General features: G+C 39.4%; 1 protein-coding gene across 2 annotated transcripts in view; it reads left to right on the top strand.

Moving 5' to 3' along the window:
• The window catches only part of TSHR (thyroid stimulating hormone receptor), a 147,462-nt gene that overhangs the window by 109,049 nt on the left and 18,642 nt on the right, over nucleotides 1-19,771 (top strand). Inside the window, exons 8-9 of one of the 2 annotated variants that reach the window (XM_076003621.1) lie at nucleotides 9,302-9,379; nucleotides 9,526-9,858. In XM_076003621.1, the coding sequence (XP_075859736.1) occupies nucleotides 9,302-9,379; nucleotides 9,526-9,595 (148 nt within the window). In that variant the 3' untranslated portion in view covers nucleotides 9,596-9,858. Of the gene's footprint in view, nucleotides 1-9,301; nucleotides 9,380-9,525; nucleotides 9,859-19,771 lie in introns of those variants that run through there. The other variant, XM_012758279.3, reaches the window with a different exon arrangement.

Here is a 19,771-nt window from a genome sequence, read left to right as displayed (position 1 = left end):
AAGGGAACAATAATTTCTGTCCCAGCCTCTCCTCAGTCTTTGTGATGAGAGAAGGGATGGGGGGAGCATTTGTTTGTTCAAGCAAGCTATGTTTGTTAGGCTCTTTTTCCATGGTAAGTCAATGGGTATTACTTTTAAAAAGCAATTCATGGTCTTACAAAGTTAAACAAAGTACACAGGTGGACTTTTTAGGCTTTTTAATAGAATAATGTGAATCACTAGTATCCAAGCTCTGCTATAGTATGCAGAGCTTCCCAGGTAGCTCTTGGTTCCAGGAGCAACTATCTGGTCTGGTGTTCTACAGAACACTTTTTAGTGAATACTATCAATACCTCTAAGAGATAGGAAAAACTCAAGTGTTTTCCTACACTCACACACTCAACACAACACTTCTCATACCAAATGCGCAGAGACTTTTTTCCACATACCAAGCAGTCAATTCTCCAATGGACACCAGCTGGGTAGCCTGCAATTTAACTCAATTCTGACACTATCTACCTGCAAAGAGAGTCCAATCCCAGAAGGTAAAGGCTCAGCCCTCAAAATTGCCCTCTACTTCAGATACCAATCAGAGAGTCCAGGCTGTGGCCCATGCTTCTGACCCGGCAGCCATAATTCAGAGTTTCCGTGACCTCCTACTCAGTTAATTCAATTAATTTGCTAGAGTAGCTCACAGAACTCAGGAAAACACTTTACTTACTTTAAAGAATATCTTGAAGGAACCACTATATGGAAGAGAGGCTTAGAGCAAGGCATGTGGGAAGGGGTGCAGAGCTGCCAGGCCCTCTCTGGGCATGTCACCCTCCAGGTACCTCCACATATGCCTTGACTACCTACCTTCCAGCTACCTAGAAGCTCATGCAAACCCTGTCCTTTGGGTTTTTATGGAGGCTTCATTATGTAGGCACGATTGATTAAATCATTGGCCACTGGTGATCAGCTCAATCTTCAGCCCCTTTCCCCTTTCCAGAGGCTGAGGGTGGAGGAGTGGGTAGAGTTTAAAGCCCCAACCCTCTAATTATTCCTTGGTCTTCCTGGAGATCAGCCCCCATCCTGAAGCCATCTAGAGCTTGCTGTCACTAGTCGTCTCATTAGCATACAAAAGACACTGGTATCAATCCAGAGATTCCAAGGGTTTTAAGAGCTGTATGCCAGGAAACAGGGAGGAAGACCAAATATATATTTCACAATATCACACTACCAAAGAAGAATCTTTTGGGATGCCATTTTGTTGGGAGGCAGGTAAATTTAACAAGGTTTATTCTAGAAGCAGCCTATGGAGATTCTAAGAACTGGTAAAGGTTTCAGACCAACCGATGGTCTTTTGACATTAAACCCATGTAGACAGTACAGTATGTCTTCACTTAATATCATTGGTGGGTTTTTGGAAACTATGACTTTATTTATTTATTTATTTATTTATTTATTTTGGAGGGAAAAATATTATTTTTCTCTTCATTTTAGGAGTTAAATTTTAGCAAAAGTGACAATTATAATTTTGGTTTGAACATGATGCTTAAAATGAATTGGGTCCTGGACTTACTAAAATCATACTTATGTAGAAAGCCATATAATTGTAGGCTTTTTTAAAAAGGAAAGGGACAACTTTAGTAATATCAAAGTTAAAAATATAACATGGTAAGTTTCATGAGGTCAGAAACCACAACTTTTTACTTGCTACATAGGGTTTTCAAAAAAAAAAACAAAAAAAAAAAAAAAAAAAAGAAACTACAACTTTTTAATTTTTTCTTTATCCTGAATTAAACCTAATAAAGTATATTCATTACATATTTTTTTTTTTTTTTTGAGACAGAGTCTCGCTTTGTTGTCCAGGCTAGAGTGAGTGCCGTGGCGTCAGCCTAGCTCACAGCAACCTCAAACTCCTGGGCTCAAGCGATCCTCCTGCCTCAGCCTCCCAAGTAGCTGGGACTACAGGCATGTGCCGCCATGCCCGGCTAATTTTTTTTTTATATATATATCAGTTGGCCAATTAATTTCTTTCTATTTTTATAGTAGAGACGGGGTCTCGCTCTTGCTCAGGCTGGTTTTGAACTCCTGACCTTGAGCAATCCGCCCGCCTCGGCCTCCCAAGAGCTAGGTACATATTTTTTTATTATTTTTATTTTAGTGTATTACGGGGGTACGAGTGTTAAGGTTACATATATTGCCCATGCCCCCCCCGAAACTATGACTTTAAGCGGCATGATATATAATGAAACCCATTTTACCATAGCTAATTGGTGTAAACAAAGATGAAGTTTCTACAGCATATTTCTGATCAAATAACATCACCAAACTTCTAAGTAAAGACCTGAAAATGATTTAATACTAAACATTGATAGAAATGTGAGCTATAGATAAAAAAAAAAACCAAGATAATTATTCACCCAATTATTCCAGTTCAGGGTAGAGGATGGCCAGAGCCTATCCCAGCAGCCCAGACACAAGGTGGGCATCAGCCCCAGCCAGGACGCCATCCCATGGCAGGGCACACTCACATACACACCCCCACACATGCTCAGATTGGAACCATGTGGACACACCAATGAACCTACCATGCGTATCTTTAGGACGTGGAAAGAAACTGGAGTGCCCAGAGAAAAGCCGTGCAGACGTGGGGAGAATGTGCAAACTCCACATAGACAGTGGCCCAACCAGGAAGTGATTTTTTGTCTCATCAACGTTATAACGACATTGAACGAAATAGCATTATTCCAGGATCCGCTGTACCTCTCTCTCTTCCATCAGCTTTCTCCACTGAACGTATCATGGGCTCTGTGAGAGGCTTGGCTGATGGCAGAGAGTTATTCTGTTGGAGACAATGGATTATAATTCACTGGTGCCCTATACAGTAATTAACTGTCCCGTGAAACACAAGAAAGAAATCCATTTCACAATACTCTCTTGACATTTCTATGTGAAGTATTAAAGATATTTGGGAGAGTTGAACAAATGTGGGAAATGTTTCTTACTTAAGAATGATTTGTTTCTTGGTTTCTAAAAGTTTAGACCAGGGGTCAGCAAACTTTTTCTGGGAAGGGCCCAGATAGCAAATATTTTGGGCTTTGTGGAACATATGGTCTTAGTTGCAGCTACTTAACTCTGCCATTGTAGTGTGAAAGCAGCCGTAGACAATACATAAACAAATGAGGGTGGTTATGTTCCAATAAAACTTTATTTACAAAAACAGGGGAAGGCAGCATTTGACTGGAGAGTCGTGATTTACAGATCTCTAGATAAAAGTGTTCAGTGAGGATGACCACTGAGTGGTAAAATACGTAGTCTGTTTCTCCCAATTCCTGGTAAAGGTTAAAGGGCAAGCATGGGATAAAGATAAGAAGTATCTGGATAAAAATATTTTCAGGCTTAGAAAGTGCAGAGCCAATCATAATAGAAAACAAAGATTGTTTTTCAAATCAGTATTTAGATCCAAATTGGAAACTCTGCTCCTGTTATAAAACAATGCTCCAACACTCTAGCCTAAGTTTCTGATTCCTGGTTGGTAGAAATTTATTCTTTCCTAGATTTAAGCTCTTCAGTAAAAGGTATCAAGTAAATTCAATGCACAATCAAGATGATAAGGAGGTTTGGGACTGGATGAAGACAAGGATTAAGCTTTAGGTAAAGGAAACAGAGGTCAAGTTTCTATAGTAATAATGAAATAGTATTCATTTTGTGTTTTTAACATAGGGATGTTTCTGTTCTCAATGCTAATTATGATTTTATACGAAGACAAACACATTGATCTCCTATTATCCTAATAGTGTTCAAGGATTGCACACAGCACTTTAGCAATTTGGCAATTTCTGCAGAAGTGTGTTCAGATATCTTTAGGTTCTAATTTAAACAATGTGTCATCCAAAAGAGTGATCATTCTACCGCATGACAATTTACTGAAATTAGCAGATTTGACCTCATTTACACCCATGTTTTCAGTGTAACTAAATAATACGATTACAGCCAAGTTGGACAAATTCCACATTAAGCACAAGCGCTGATGCCTCAGCAGCAGTTAATTAGTTAGGATTTCATGAAAATGATGGCAGATGTGTAAAAGCACGTTGTCCTGTGATTTTCTATGGAGCCAAGCACGTTGTCATCACTCAGATGTGAAATTAATCATAATACAAGCATCTCTTGCTCAACAGAAGTGGAACTGCACTCAGTCACAAGTCAAGTCACGCACTCATTCTTTGGAACCCCTTTTCCATCACCTCTTTTCACAGGATCGGCATGGGGATATACTGCTTCTTACCGAATGTCTGAGTCTCTGTATGGCATTTTCTATGATCAAATTCTAGGAACTACTATCTGACAGTAAACATTTGGGCAGGAATAAAAATAACATTTTGATGTGCTAAGAACCTACCAAGGCACTAATTATTAAGAACAGAGAGTCAACACAATTAATGTGTTAATTACCATCACACATTAGCTGATTAGAAGTAAAACACCACAGCTTGGAGCTCTGGGAAAAGATGACGGTAGAGAAGATTATTGGATTAAGCAGGCTATTATTTCTCATGGGGTAAGTATTTGAACAGCTTGCAGGATATGCTGTAAGGCTGACTTTTCCCTCTGTGTATTGAAAACTTGAGCATTTTTTCACCTGTTACTCTTTACAAACAGGTGTCCTGATTTCTGCCTCCAAAATGATTTCCATAGAGCAATCCAGCTTCTCTGTAGACTCCCTTGAGAGCCAGGCAGGGGATCCTTTTAATTTTCTGAATCACCAGAGCTATGGGAGGAAAACATGGTTCTCCAGAGAAGTGTTCCCATGTGAGTCTCACAACACAGCCAGGTGCCAGCCCAAGGCTCCCCTAAAGGGACTGTGGGGGCACAGGCTGAAATTCCATCTCGGAGCTAAAATGTATCCTACAACTCCCCTGAAAGCAAACTTCTGCAGTGACAGCAAATTTCCTTGCCACAGCAGCATACTCCTCTCTCTGACACAGCTCACTTCCTTCTAAACATGGCATAGCCTCGCAGGCATCCTCAAACTATGGCCCGCGGGCCACATGCAGGCCGCCTAGCACATTTATCCGGCCCTCCGGGTGTTTTTGCCACCGCTGCCTGTCCTGCTTAGCAGCCGACTCGTCCTGGCCCACAGTGCGCACTCTCCAAAGGTATGAGGGACAGTGAACTGGCCCCCCGTTTAAAAAGTTTGAGGACCCCTGGCATAGAAGGTGCCTCTCTCTAGGAGTTACCCAGCAACCTGCTTTCATTTATTCATCCAGCAAGTCTTTACTGAATGGCTGCTGTGTGCCAAAAGTGAGTCCAGCAGAGAAGAATGTACGCACACACATTGTGCACATAACACAACTGGATATTTTTCCCAAACTCATTCCTGACTACATTCATTTTCCCGACTCCAGTATTTTAACCTAAGAATCTTAAATCAGGGCAGGGCATCTTAACTTCCTGTATAGAAAATGACATCTCTTTTTTAGGAAGTACTTCGTTTCTTCTAACAGGTCTCAAAGAAGAATAAGCCTCCCATACAGTGAAAAGCTGTTGAACACGCATAGATGTGGCAGCATCTATCTTATATTTAAAGGAAATGCCAGTTCTTTTCTCGTAAGCCCTTCCTAGGATTTATATTTAGAAATCCTGACTTTCAAGAAGTCTTTCCTTTCATCTCTTACTATAGCCTTTCTACTCTCTTTTAAGTTCGTTTGTGTTCATCTTCTCTTTGCAAGTGATAGCTTAAATTACCACCCCTCTGTGAAATAATCATTGTCTAGAATAGGTTATCCACAAAGCCTACCAAGATTTGCAATTGATTTACCCAAGCTGGTTTATAGAATGTAGATTCCAAAGAAATCAGGATAAGTCAAGCAATCAGTTTAACTAGAGTGACATTTCCAGAATGTCCTATGTTATATGATAAAGGAGCTTGATGGGGACATTTTCTTTCTAGATATTATGGCTTCTACACATATGTCCCCTCCCCACTTTCTTGGCTTCACATGAAAGGTAGGAGCAACGATCAAAACCAAGGTTTAAAGCTAAATGAGGCAGCCCTCAAAATTGCTAAAGGCAAAGTGACAGTTTCATTTTTAAGCACTTCATTATCTCTGAGGTGAAGTACCCAAACAACCGTGTTGGTGTTAGAGAACACAGTTTCCTGCAAGATCAGTTCATCTCCGTTCAAGCTGGCTGCGTCTCCTCCGCATCCTCCTTCTCCCCTCCTGGACTCTGGCTGGCTTTCCCAGTTTGAAGCCTGCTGCAGGGTTTCTGGTAAATGGCAATGCTTATCAACCAGGCTCCTTGTCCTTAGGGACGTATTGAATAGCAGATGAAAACACTGCAGCATTGGACAAGCAATAATTTGGTTTTTACAACAGTTTCTAATGATTAGAGCAAGCCGATTTTCACTTGCAGTGCTTGGAGATGAAGAGGAAAGACGGAGATGAGCTCACCGGCTCTTACTTGGTTTTCAACAGTCTGGGAACATAATGTGATCTGCAAGCTGCACTGTCCAAAGAATACAAAAAGAGATGCAAGCCAGTGCAGATCTTACCCTGAGCTTAGTAGTTGTATTTTTATAAAATCGTGCTGTTCAAGATCTTCTCTCCAGTTGTTTTCTCCAAGGTGGCTCTTGCCTGCTCTAGCCATCACTGACCAAGGTACTCTGTGGAAGCAGTGGGTGAAAGGAGGGTCAAACGATGATCAAGTGGGGAGTGCGATTGGAGCCATTAGGAAAGCACAAACTGGCTGCTTTACCATCTTCCGGTCTTTGGAAATATAGGAGAGTAATTGATCCTCTCCATGCCATATATAACAATGCCCTGGAAGCTGGGTGCCCAGCTGCTACCTGAAGAAGTCATGTCTGGGCCATACCCTTGCAGTGTTTGTAAACCAGCTGCCTCAACCGTCACTGCCATGGAGAAGGTCACTTTGTTAAATGCCACCACACTGTACACCAATTCTATTCTTTCATTCTTCATTATTTTTTCTTTAAAGCAATCGCTGGTGCCACCGTAAGAGTTTTCCATTGCCCACTTCACTATGTGGGAGAAAAAGTGTGTTGATTTGTTTTTCACTCACTCACACATTCATGCAACAAATAGTTACAGAAGCACTAGAGTTGGCACTGGGTATACAGTGAAATAGTGATGTACATTTCTAGTGCTGTATATACAGCAAAATAGTGATGATTATAGAGCAAAACTAGTGATGGCTATTTTAGATTAGGTAGTTCTCAACCTCTATTTAAGAAGAAAATTGAAAGACTCCAAATTGCATACCAGTTTATGAGATCCCATTGTGTGGAGTCTCAGTACTTACTTGTCACTTGGTTAATCCCTCATCCTGCCTATCTGTGGTTGGTAAAACTCTTCTTCCCCCAACCCACCCTGCTCTAATGAAGTCTCATGTCTGGGTCCAATTAACCAGGGGAAGTTTCTCTGTGAGGGCTCTAAAGAAGAAATCTTTCTGACCGAAACCTTAATATCACTATTATTCATCATCCTTAAAAATTTTCCATCAGGAGAACAAACCCTATAAATAGAATAATGGAAGTATGATCCATATCTAAGCAGACCTCCTAAGGGTCTCTGCTGTTTATTTTGCATCAACAGGTGGCCACTCACTAGGCTATGCTATGAGTTATTCTAAACGTGTAAATTGAGATCACTTATAACAAGGTTATACATGTGCTGTTTCTTTTTAAGTAATTTTGTTCTCTAAAAAAGCTGTGGGGGGGAAAGGCCAGTTTCAAAACTGGAAGCTTTCCTTGGAAGGAAAGCTTGCATCCATTTGGAGGGAATTTTATTTCAAAATCGCTTTGTGATTTTAAGTGCTTCAAAAACATTTTACCCTCAAATGCCCAATTGTTTTTGTTTTTATTTTTATTTTATTTATTTTTTTTGAGACAGAGTCTCACTTTGTTGCCCAGGCTAGAGTGAGTGCCGTGGCGTCAGCCTAGCTCACAGCAACCTCACACTCCCCGGCTCAAGGGATCCTACTGCCTCAGCTTCCCAAGTAGCTGGGACTACAGGCATGTGTCACCATGCCCAGCTGATTTTTTCTATATATATTAGTTGACCAATTAATTTCTTTTTATTTATAGTAGAGACGGGGTCTCGCTCTTGCTCAGGCTGGTTTCAAACTCCTGACCTCGAGCAATCCGCCCACCTCGGCCTCCCAGAGTGCTAGGATTACAGGCGTGAGCCAAGGCACCCAGCCTAAATGCCCAATTGTTTTTAAAATGGAAAGATCAATGTACCCATCAAACTTCTTCCATGGAAGTTATTATACTCTATAATCTTATTTGCCTTAATACCACCCTCCTCCACAATAGGTTTATCAGATAAAATCCAGAACATCTAGTTAAATTTGAATTTCAGACAAATAGATAACTTTTTCATTTAAGAATTTTTGAAAAAATTGCATGGGGAATTCTTATACCAAAAAAAAAAATATTGTTTATCCGAAATTCAAATTTAACTGGCATCCTATATTTTTATTTGCTAAATCTGGCAACCTTAGCTAAAGAAAAGACCTGAATCTCTGACAGTCCCCTTACCACTCACCACCTCCATTCCATTCCTGATTTAAGCCTAGTTTTCAAAAGTAAATGGGAATATCGGCCGGGCGCGGTGGCTCACGCCTGTAATCCTAGCTCTGGGAGGCCGAGGCGGGCGGATTGCTCAAGGTCAGGAGTTCAAAACCAGCCTGAGCAAGAGCAAGACGCTGTCTCTACTATAAATAGAAAGAAATTAATTGGCCAACTGATATATATATAAAAAAATTAGCCGGGCATGGTGGTGCATGCCTGTAGTCCCAGCTACTCGGGAGGCTGAGGCAGAAGGATCGCTCGAGCCCAGGAGTTTGAGGTTGCTGTGAGCTAGGCTGATGCCACGGCACTCACTCTAGCCTGGACAACAAAGTGAGACTCTGTCTCAAAAAAAAAAAAAAAAAAAAAGTAAATGGGAATATTAACCAATATTGAGAAACAAAATTTAAATCTGTTGGTATTAAAGAGAATTTAAAAATGCAGCTGCCACCTGCCAGGAAAATACAGAATTAAGGCAACTTTTATAAAATTTAGGTATGCAAACTAGATCATAATCAGGCTCATTTTCAAAAATTTTTGTCATAATTAATGTGTTTGAACCTTGCACGATCAAAACATAGAGTGTTCTGAGTGCCTAAGCCAGAAGAAAGCAATATATCTTCTAAATTCTTGAAAATCAGTCACGGGAGACCATGTTCGCATTGTATTCTGGTATTTTTACTAATTTCATGTGATTGCTTGAACTCACCTATTTTATTCTCTCTCTTTTTCTCTCTCTAGTTATCTAAATAAGAATAAATACTTGACAGTTATTGACAAAGATGCATTCGGAGGAGTATACAGTGGACCAACCTTGCTGTGAGTAAGACACTCGGAAGAATATTTTAGACATTTTTTTATTTTTTTGGAATTAAAATTAAGAGGAGAAACTGATGTTCAGGGGTAGAGAATGTTATTGTCTCGGGTAAAGGCTTCTGCTAGTACCTTTCTGCCTGGCCATAGAGGCTATTTCTTGGAAGAAAGTCCTTGTTCTCTGAGACTTGGAAGGCCCCACGCTTCAGCATGCTGTCCTGATCTACTATCTGGCAGCCACCTTGCTGTGGGCTTTCATGGAGGCCCTGTTCATGGAGCAGCTGCCGTTTGCAAAATTTTGAGGTACAAGGTCTACAAACAGGTGGAAGACACTTTAGTCTTTGCAGACAAAATGTATGTGAATGTACATTGCACAATGCCTGGCACAAAGATGGAAGAATATACATGTTATTATAGTTTGATTCATATCTGCAAGAACTTACAATCATGGGGGAAGATGGGATATAGACATTTTTTTAATAGCATGAAAATGTGCCTATGTGTTCATTTCCTCTGATTTACGCCCCCCACCTCCAATTGGAGATTAGATCCTGTTGGTCCTGTTTCCCCTAAGCTACTTTTTTTTTTTTTTTTTTTTTTTTTTTGAGACAGAGTCTCGCTTTGTTGCCCGGGCTAGAGTGAGTGCCGTGGCGTCAGCCTAGCTCACAGCAACCTCAAACTCCTGGGCTCGAGTGATCCTTCTGCCTCAGCCTCCCGGGTAGCTGGGACTACAGGCATGCGCCACCATGCCCGGCTAATTTTTTATATATATATATCAGTTGGCCAATTAATTTCTTTCTATTTATAGTAGAGACGGGGTCTCGCTCAGGCTGGTTTTGAACTCCTGACCTTGAGCAATCCGCCCGCCTCGGCCTCCCAAGAGCTAGGATTACAGGCGTGAGCCACAGCGCCCGGCCTCCCCTAAGCTACTTTTTCATTACCATCGTCCTCATTCCCCTGGTTTTGCCTTTGTTGAGAATCTTATCATTAAGCACCTAGCCCAGTCCTTGCCAAAGTGACACATGGCACCCCAAAAATGCACAAGACAATCCATGAGGGGCAAGAAGAAATATTAGAGGTTCTATTCACAATTATGTTTTAAATAAAAATTAATAAAAAAATTTGTTCTTATTTTTGAGACAGAGTCTCGCTTTGTTGCCCAGGCTAGAGTGAGTGCCATGGCATCAGCCTAGCTCACAGCAACCTCAAACTCCTGGGCTCAAGCAATCCTGCTGCCTCAGCCTCCTGAGTAGCTGGGATTACAGGCATGCGCCACCATGCCCGGCTAATTTTTTCTATATATATTAGTTGGCCAATTAATTTCTTTCTATTTATAGTAGAGAGGGGGTCTTGCTCTTGCTCAGGCTGGTTTCGAACTCCTAACCTTGAGCAATCCGCCTGCCTCGGCCTCCCAGAGTGCTAGGATTACAGGCGTGAGGTGAGCCACCATGCCCGGCCCTATTAATTTTTTTATTCAGATGATACTGTCCTTTAGATGTCAGGTAGGGAGCAGATGCATCCTGAAAGAAGAGTGGATGATCCAGAGGAGCTGACGCCTTCACTTTTTCACTTTTAACAATTTTATTTCACTTTTAATTGAATGCACCCAGTTAAATGGGTTTATGGTCCTTTTTTTTTTTTTCAGAGATATGATCTCCCCTCAAAATTGCCCATGCTGGAATGCAGTGGTATCCTCATATCTCACTGTAATCTCAAACTCAGGGCTCTAGCAATCCTCCTGCCTCAGCTGGTACTACAGGTGCGTGTCACCTCGCCCAGCTAATGATATTTTTTTTTACATTTTTTGTAGAGACAGGTCTTGCTATGTTGCTCTGGCTGGTCTTGAACTCCTGGCCTCAAGCGATCTTCCCGCATTGGCCCCCCAAAGTGCTGGGATTACAGGCATGAGACACTGGACCCAGCTTCCTATTTTCTTAACACATAGTCTCTGTATAAGAGGTCAAAGCAACTTTGAAAATCCACTGTGCCATGTGGGAGTTCACTGTTAATTCATGGCAAAGTACTTAAAAGCATTATGCATTTTTTCTTTTTACAAAAGACAAGTGAAAAAAATATGTTAGCCTTTCCTGTGATCGGTCTCTGTCAGTATTTGCTTTTTAACCTGGAAAATATTTTTCAATAACACCTTGATCTGCTTCTTCAAGGAAAAGGTGATATTTCCTCAATGAATAAGGGAAGTTATTGCTTTTCGAAAGAAATTTACAGTTTGGAGAGAGCCTCTACGAACAGATATTTGGAAACATATCCATGTTATGCGATTTTCCTTAAGAGAATGGTGAATGCCATAAAAATTCTGTTTTCTTAAAATCAGAAATAGAATTTTAACCTGTTTTTAAAATCTTTCCAATTAAGTTTGATATGAATGGAATTGGGTGCCCTCCTCCCAATTCAAATGTTTAACCCTTAATTTCCAGTACCTCAGAAGGTGACAGTATTTGGAGATAGGGTCTTTAAAGAGGTAATTAAGTTAAAATGGGGCTGTTGGGGTGGGCCCTGGTCCAATCTGACTGGTGTCCTTGTAAGAGGAGATTAAGACAAACGGAGAGACACCAGGGACAGGTACACACAGAGGAAAGACCATGTGAGGACATGGCAAAAAGGCAGCCATCTGCAAGCCAAGGAGCAAGGCCTCAGGAGAAACCAGACCTGCTGACACCTTGATCTTGGATTTGCAGCATCCAGAACTGTAAGAAAATAAGATTCTGTTGTTGAAGCCACCCAATCTGTGGTATTTTGTTACAGCACCTCTAGCAACATAATAGAGGGTTTCAATGGGTTAAAATCCATGTGCATAAAATGAAAATGAAACACCTTTAGATGAGTTTGCAAAAACAACTGATCGACATCAGAGAATATGAATTTCCATAAAAACATATATTTAATTGCTAAATTAGATTGAAAAATGAGAATCTTGATTTAGTGAGTGCCCTCAAGCCTACTTTATGTCATTTGGAAATGTCTATCTTTGCGTGGTAACTTTTTCAGCTGAGATGGCCATTTAAACCAAAACCAAAATAAACTGAACCAAAAGCAAACTTCAAATAGCCCCATATCAGAAAGGGTTAAAAAAAACACAATTTTCAAAACTAATTAAGTATATTCAATAATGTTGCTTTCACTTTAGTGAATGTTTTAAAAATACTATTTATCTGTATTATGTCCTTTTAAAATGTGTGCTCAGTACATTTTATAATGTATATAATATAGTAGTAGAGAACTACATGTATACAGCTCATGAATATTCATATGTTAAAGGTACATACTCAAATATTTTTTATTTATAAATGTGTGAGATTAAAAGCATTTGAAATCCAATTGTGTAGACCAGAACCACTCGAAGTGGGTCCACTACAGGTAATAATGGCTGTTCCAGAATGTATATCAAAGCACAGCTTCTTTCATGGAGACAGTCTTGTCATGAAAGTAAAGTCAGCCAAACCAAACAGTGTGCTCAGTGACGTAGTTGGCTGACATCCAGCGTAAGCTGCTTACCTTGTCAAGGACCAGTACGAAACCAATGGGCACCACCCTTTCAGTAGCAGTAGTCTAGGTCACAAGAGTCTCCAAACCTTCTCTAGCCTTTAGTCTTGGTCCCTCTTAAATCCACCCTCCCTAGACCTCCTGGGGTTCAAATGCAAACAGGATCTTAAACCCAATACTGATCTCCCATTCCCCTCAGGATACCTGCCTTGAAGTGGCCTGTGAGGCCCTGCCACAGTCTGCAGCTTTGTGTCTCAGGCCACTTTATCCCCGTGAACAATGGTCTATCCATATTGAACCTCTTGGCTCCCCTACCTCCCCGGCCTACTTACACAGCTATACTAAACTCTCGCTCTTCCTACTGCCTGGAAAACCCTTCTACAGTCTTATCTGCCTGGTGAGCACCTACTGGCATTTTGATACTCAAATAAAGATATCCTCTCTGAAGTCATTCTTGGCTCTCCTTCTCTGTGGGGAAAAAATGACCACTTCTTTGTACACCACCATACCCTATATATATCTCATGCACCAATAATATACCTTTCTCTCTCTCTCTCTCCAGGAGATCCTAGGGGCTATATCTGCTTTATTTCTATAGTTCTAGTTCACTCCTGGAACCACAGTATGAGCTTAATAAATATTTGTGAAATTAATACAGCACACAATAAGTAATTAAATCACTCTTCTGTTAACACTATAGCATTTAAATAGCAGTCACATTTTAAAGATATTTTAGCATGTTGTCCTTAAGGGAACAAGTCCATTTCTACCTCTTTAGAAATGGTAAATTAAACTACCTATTTATTTGTGCTGCTTTAAAGTTGTTTTTTATATTAATGGCAAGATTTTCTACAAGACTCTCCAGCCAAGTTAAGAGCAGACATGCAACTGCTTGAAAATGCCTTCCCTGGCTCCAGGTTGTGGAAAGTGAACTAGATGAGGAGTTAGATCCAGGAGTAGACTCCAGCGATATCACTTACTAACTGTAAGGCCTAAGTCTCAATTTTCTCATCTGTCAAAACAGGATAAGTGAAAGTAATGAAGTTTAAATAAGATAATGAATCTAAAGGATACAAGGATATCCTTGATGAATGTTAAACATCATTATGATCGTTTTCACTTCTTTCTGATCCTTTACATTCCATCTTCTGATCTCCTCTAACCACTCTGAGCACTCCTTCCTGATTTCTCTCATTAGCTCACTGCACCATTTTTTAAAATGGTTTTAGGCCGGGTGCGGTGGCTCCTAGTACTCTGGGAGGCCGAGACGGGCAGATCGCTCAAGGGCAGGAGTTCGAAACCAGCCTGAGCAAGAGCAAGACCTCATCTCTACTAAAATACAAAGAAATTAATTGACCAACTAAAAATATATATACAAAAAATTAGCCAGACATGGTGGTGCATGCCTGTAGTCCCAGCTACTCGAGAGGCGGAGGCAGTAGGATTGCTTGAGCTCAGGAGATTGAGGTTGCTGTGAGCTAGGACGCCATGGCACTTATTCTAGCCTGGGCAACAAAGTGAAACTCTGTCTCAAAAAAATAAAATTAAAATAAAATAAAATGGGGTTTAGTCCTGGGTCCCAGCTCTTTATCCCCTTTATCTTCCCCTTTGGTTAAACCATCTGCTCTCAAATATGATAAGAATGTGAATGATTTCTAAATCTCAGATTTCAGGTCCCAGATCTCAGCCCTTATTTAGTCATCTCACCTGCCTGGAATTCCCTTCCCTGCTCCTCATTATTCCTATCCATTCCCATCAAGCTGGTTAAACTCTTCCTAACCAACCTTTGAAAATGTACAGTAAACATGTACTGAGAACTTGCTAAGCTGGGGACTCTTTGTTAGGAACTATCAGTAAGGGAAAGTCACTATTTTAAAGGATTGTCAGAGAAAGCCTCATTGAGAAGGTGGTGATTGAGAAAGTGTCTGAAAGAAATGAAGCAGCAAGCCAGGTGGCAAGCCAAAGGCAGAGCATTCTAGACAAGTGCAAAGACCCCAGGCGAGAATATACCAGGCATGTCTGAGGAATAGCATGGAGGTCATTTGGGCTCAAGCAGAGTGAACTAAATGGAAGAAAGTAGAAGCTGTGGTCAAAAATATAATGGAGTAGGAGGAGCAACTTGTGGACGGCCTTAGGGGTCATTGCAAGGTCTTTTGATTTTGCTTTTAGAGGGGAACCAGCAGAGTATTTTGAGCATAGATGTGTCACAGTCTGACTCATGTTTTCACAGGAACACACTGGCTGTTGTGTCAAAAATAGGCTATAAGGGACAAAATATGGAAGACCACCTAGGAGTATATAAAAATAATGTAGGCATGAGCTGATAGCAGCATGCACCAGGGTGATAGCCATGGAGGTGATAAGAAATGATCTGATTCTGACTATATTTTTAAGGTAAAGCCAGCAGGATGTGTTGATGGATTAGATATAGGGGAGGAGAGATGAGAGGAATCAAAGACAATTGCAAAGTCTTTTGCCTGAGCAGTTAGGAGAATGGGCTCACCATTTCCTGAGACAGGAAAGAACAGTTTGAGGTGCTTGTGACACTTACAGGCAAACAGTAATATATGTGAATGTGAAAGTCACAATAGAGTCAAAGCTAAAGACACATTTGAGACTCTTTTTTTTTTTTTTTTTCATGGAAATCAACAGGGCATACATTTGAGACTCTTAGGAATGTAGGTTGTAATGGGGGGTATGGGTATAGAGGAAATCTCAAAGGGGAAACAGGATTGAAACTTCTGATAACTCTCCCCACCAAAGTCATTTTCCCTGACCTTTTCTTAAAATGAGAGTACTTTTGAGGAAAAAAAGAACATAAATTAAAAAGCATAAGTTCTCAATGACAAAGAGAATACGAGAGGTGATCATGTAAGTGACAAGTGTCTTCAGAGACCAAGAGAGAGCTGCATGCTAAGTACTTGCATGGGTGAAACCAATAAAAAGCAAGCTAATTCAAATCACAAGATCTAGGAAAGATTTTATCAATTAAGTGTTAAGTGCTCTGCAGGTGAAGATTTAGGTGACACTGATGTTGAGAGTCCTTAAAAAAAATTCATCCCCCCTCCCAGATGTCCTCTCTCATCCTTCATGATCAAGCAACTATTTCTTACCTATCCCAGGAGAAGACTGGAGTTTGCTTTCTATTAAAAAGTCATCATCAGGGCTTAAGGATAATAGGTACAGTTAAGGATAGAAGTGAGGCACTGTTCTGGAAACAAGATTGTATGAAAATTATATTCTAAAATCTAAGGCCAACAACCCCCTTATCCATTCATCTCATAGAGCACTGGCCTCAGAGGTTAAAGTTCTGAGGAAGCTGACAGGTCCAAGGAAAAGAAAAACCTACAAAAATGATCTAGTTTACCAAAGTTGCTATAGTAAAGCCCATCGGCCAATAAGCTCCCTCACAAACAAAAACAGATATGCAAGGACCACCAGACCTCTGAGAAAACCACTAACATTAAAAACATCAATGTCTTATCGTTTTCAGTGTACATATCTTTCATCTCCTTGGTTTAAATTTATTCATAAGGTTTTTGTTTATGATACCGTTATAAGTGGACTTGTTTTCTTTATTTCTTTTTCTGATAGTTCATTGTTAGTTTATAGAAATACAACTGGTTTTTTGTATGTTGATTTTGTATCTTGCAACTTTACTGAATTCATTCATTAGTTCTAATAATTTTTTGGTGAAGTCTTTAGAGCTTTCTATATATTATATAAGGTCATGTCATCTGCAAACTGAGGAAGTTTTTATTCTTTCTTTCCAACTTGGATGCGTTTTTTTTCTTGCCTAATTGCTCTGACTAGGACTTCCAGCACTATGTTGAATAGAAGTGGCAACATGAAAAACAGAGATTAGAACAAACAGAGAAAAAAACTTGGAAGGAACACAGACAGCAAGAAACAGAAGAAAACAATACAAGAAACGGAAGAAAACTTTAATAAAAATTATTGTAAATATTCTCAGAGAGATGTTGTTTTACATGCACAAAATAATTCCTTATACAAGAATATCCAGAAAACCAAAAAGAGCTCTTACAAATTAAAAATATGATAGCCAAAAAAAAAAGTTGTAAAAAGATGAAGTAAAAAAAAAAGATGAAGTAAAAAACATCTTCCAAAAAAGAGAAACAAAAAAAAAGAGAAAAATATGGAATAGAGGAGAGAAAAGATAAGAAAATTAGAAAATCAAACCAGGTGGTCCAGCACCCAACTGGCAAAAGTTTTAGAAACAGAAAACAAAAACCAAAAAAGAAGATTTCCCATAAATGAAGTAAATGAGTTTCTAGAATAAAAAGACCCACAAAGAACCTACGTCATAGAAAAAGGGGGAACATAAAGATACTCCATAAGATATGAAAGCACTGGGATAAAAAGAAGAGCCTAAAGGTTTCTAGTGAGAGAAATCACGTTATCTGTACGGGCTGGAGACTCAGAATGCCATCGGTCTTTTTGGCAATGACATTGAAAGAAGACAATAGAATATGCCCTTCAAATTCTGAGGGCAAGTGGTTTACAAACTATCGATTAATTATGATTGATAAAATAAAGACATTTTCCAACAGGCAGAGTCTTGAAAACCTGATTTCTCATTCACCTTTTCTTGTAGCGTAAACCAGGAAAGAGAAAAAAAACGAGGACTTCAGAAACAGTGATCAACACAGGAAAGAAGCAAATAGAATTCCCAGGATGACCACAAAGGGAGGTCCTAGGAGCCTGGATAACAAAGCATATTCGGCAGAGCTGAAGGATGCAGAGCTCCAAGAGGAAGATCTTCTAGACAGAAAAGAGGATTAGAAGATTCTCTGACAGGACTATGTGAAAAACTGGTTTGATAGGTGTTTTACAGAACTTTGGAGCATGTGGGAAGACTTAGCAACAGGTCCATTCAAGCCAGGACATGCAAATAAAAAAGAGAAACCGACATCTTGTGAAGAAACAAAAAACTTACATGAGAAAGGAAATGAAATCACAACATGCTAAGTTGTAATAACCAAAATACCGAATATGAGTTTAACCAAATTTGTCCTAAAACTACCTTGGGAGAGTACAGGGCTGTCAGGAAGGGAAGTGTGTGTGGGTAAAGAATGACAGAAGAGAGCTGAATCCTCTTCTTCCACAGTAGGGAGTCCATGAATAAAATCTACAGCCAACGAATCAAGAAATATGTACAATTATGGAAGGAAATGCTAGTAGTTAAAAGGGGCTGCTTCTGGGGCATCAGACCCCAAACTGCAGGGAGAGGCTGGCCAGAGGTCTGCTGTTGTGTTATCAAGTTTGCAGTATAATTTGCTTTTTCAAAATAGGTCTATGCATTATTTTAACAAAAATTAAAATTAAAATAATTTTTTTTAAAAGCCACAAAGCATAGGAAGAGAAGCAAATGGAGTTGTCATCGTGTGAGTGGCCAGTAGGAAGAAAGTAAGAAATGAACAAAGAAGAGTCCAGTCTCATTCCTCAAATTCCAAACACAGTCATCTTAAAATGCACTTGATAACTAGTCATTCCTGGCCTTGTGACATCTCCGTAATTCCTGTCTTGATCTTTTGTCAACATCTTCATTACTTTATTTCCCAAATATCTTCTTCCTGTAACTAGATTTTAAGATTCCAAGGAAAATGGACTGTGTCTTATACTTCTTGTAATCTCCCCCACTTCAAAAGAAAAGACAGCAAGTACCCAATAAATATTTGATGAATTCTAACTAAATAGCATATTGCCATGGTTTGGTTGTCATTTGTTGTATAAGCCAAACTTGGAAAATCTTAACTCCATCTGAAGAAAAGGTAATGAGACATCATATATATTTCTGCCTCATAAAGATTTTTGTGGAAGAACACATCCATCTCTGACAGTCAACAATCAAACTTGCCCACTTAATTTATCATCTTTTTTTCAAGGTCATTTCTCAAAAAAGAACCTAATTTAAAAAACAGGTTTAACAGAGTGAGATCTATTCTCCAATCTTTGCTATTTGAAAAAAAGCCTTTTAAATTTAGTTTGGGAGTTTAATAATGTTTTTTACTTAGTGAATTTTTAATCATGATATACAATCTCATTTTCTATTTTTATGCTTTCTATTTTTGATTATTTTATTTTCTTTTTATCTTATTTTGAAAGAGAAGCTCTTGGTATTATAATCCCAGCAGAAAGAACACACTGAAATGCAATGCCTTTCATAATAACCAGAGTTCTCTAAATATTAAATTACTCTACTTTAGTAGCATTTAGTATACTGTTAAATAAGTACCTCCTAAGAAGAGAGAATCTCTATGATAATATCCTTGAGTTTGTATTACAGGTATCAACAAAAATAAGCTTCAAAAATAAACTTTTGTGGCTTTTAGCTAATCAAATTAACCATTTGAAAATCCAAGGGTCATGGTACTGCCATCTTTCTTGGTTTAGAGAAAATAAGCCTTTTATGTTTTTTTGCTGTTTTTTTTTTTTTAACTCTTTATGATCCTCACAAGATCATACTATTCAATGGCAGAAAAGTTGTGCCAGACTTCTTGCTAGTATGCCTGAAGTCCACAGGTTAATACACAATTTTCTAAGTTGATCCTGGGCAAAATTATTTTTTTAATGAGGTATAATTTACATACAGTGACATACACAGTTTTTAAGTGTACAGTTGATGTGTTTGACAAAACTATATTACTCTACCCTAGTAAAGACTTAGAACATTCTATTTTCATCACCCAGAAAGTTCCCTCATGCCCCACCCTCCCTCCCATAGATGTACTATTTTTCTAATATTAATATAAAAACATAGGAGTAAAATTAACAGGTCATAGGATAGATGTACGTTTAACTTTATAGGAAATACTGCTACACTGTTTTCCAAACTGGTTGTCCCATTTTCTGTTCTCACCAGCAAGATAGGAGAGT

Source organism: Microcebus murinus, chromosome 6 (assembly GCF_040939455.1).
Source record: "Microcebus murinus isolate Inina chromosome 6, M.murinus_Inina_mat1.0, whole genome shotgun sequence".
Classification (NCBI taxonomy): Eukaryota; Metazoa; Chordata; class Mammalia; order Primates; family Cheirogaleidae; genus Microcebus; species Microcebus murinus.
This window is presented reverse-complemented; position numbering and strand designations above follow the sequence as displayed.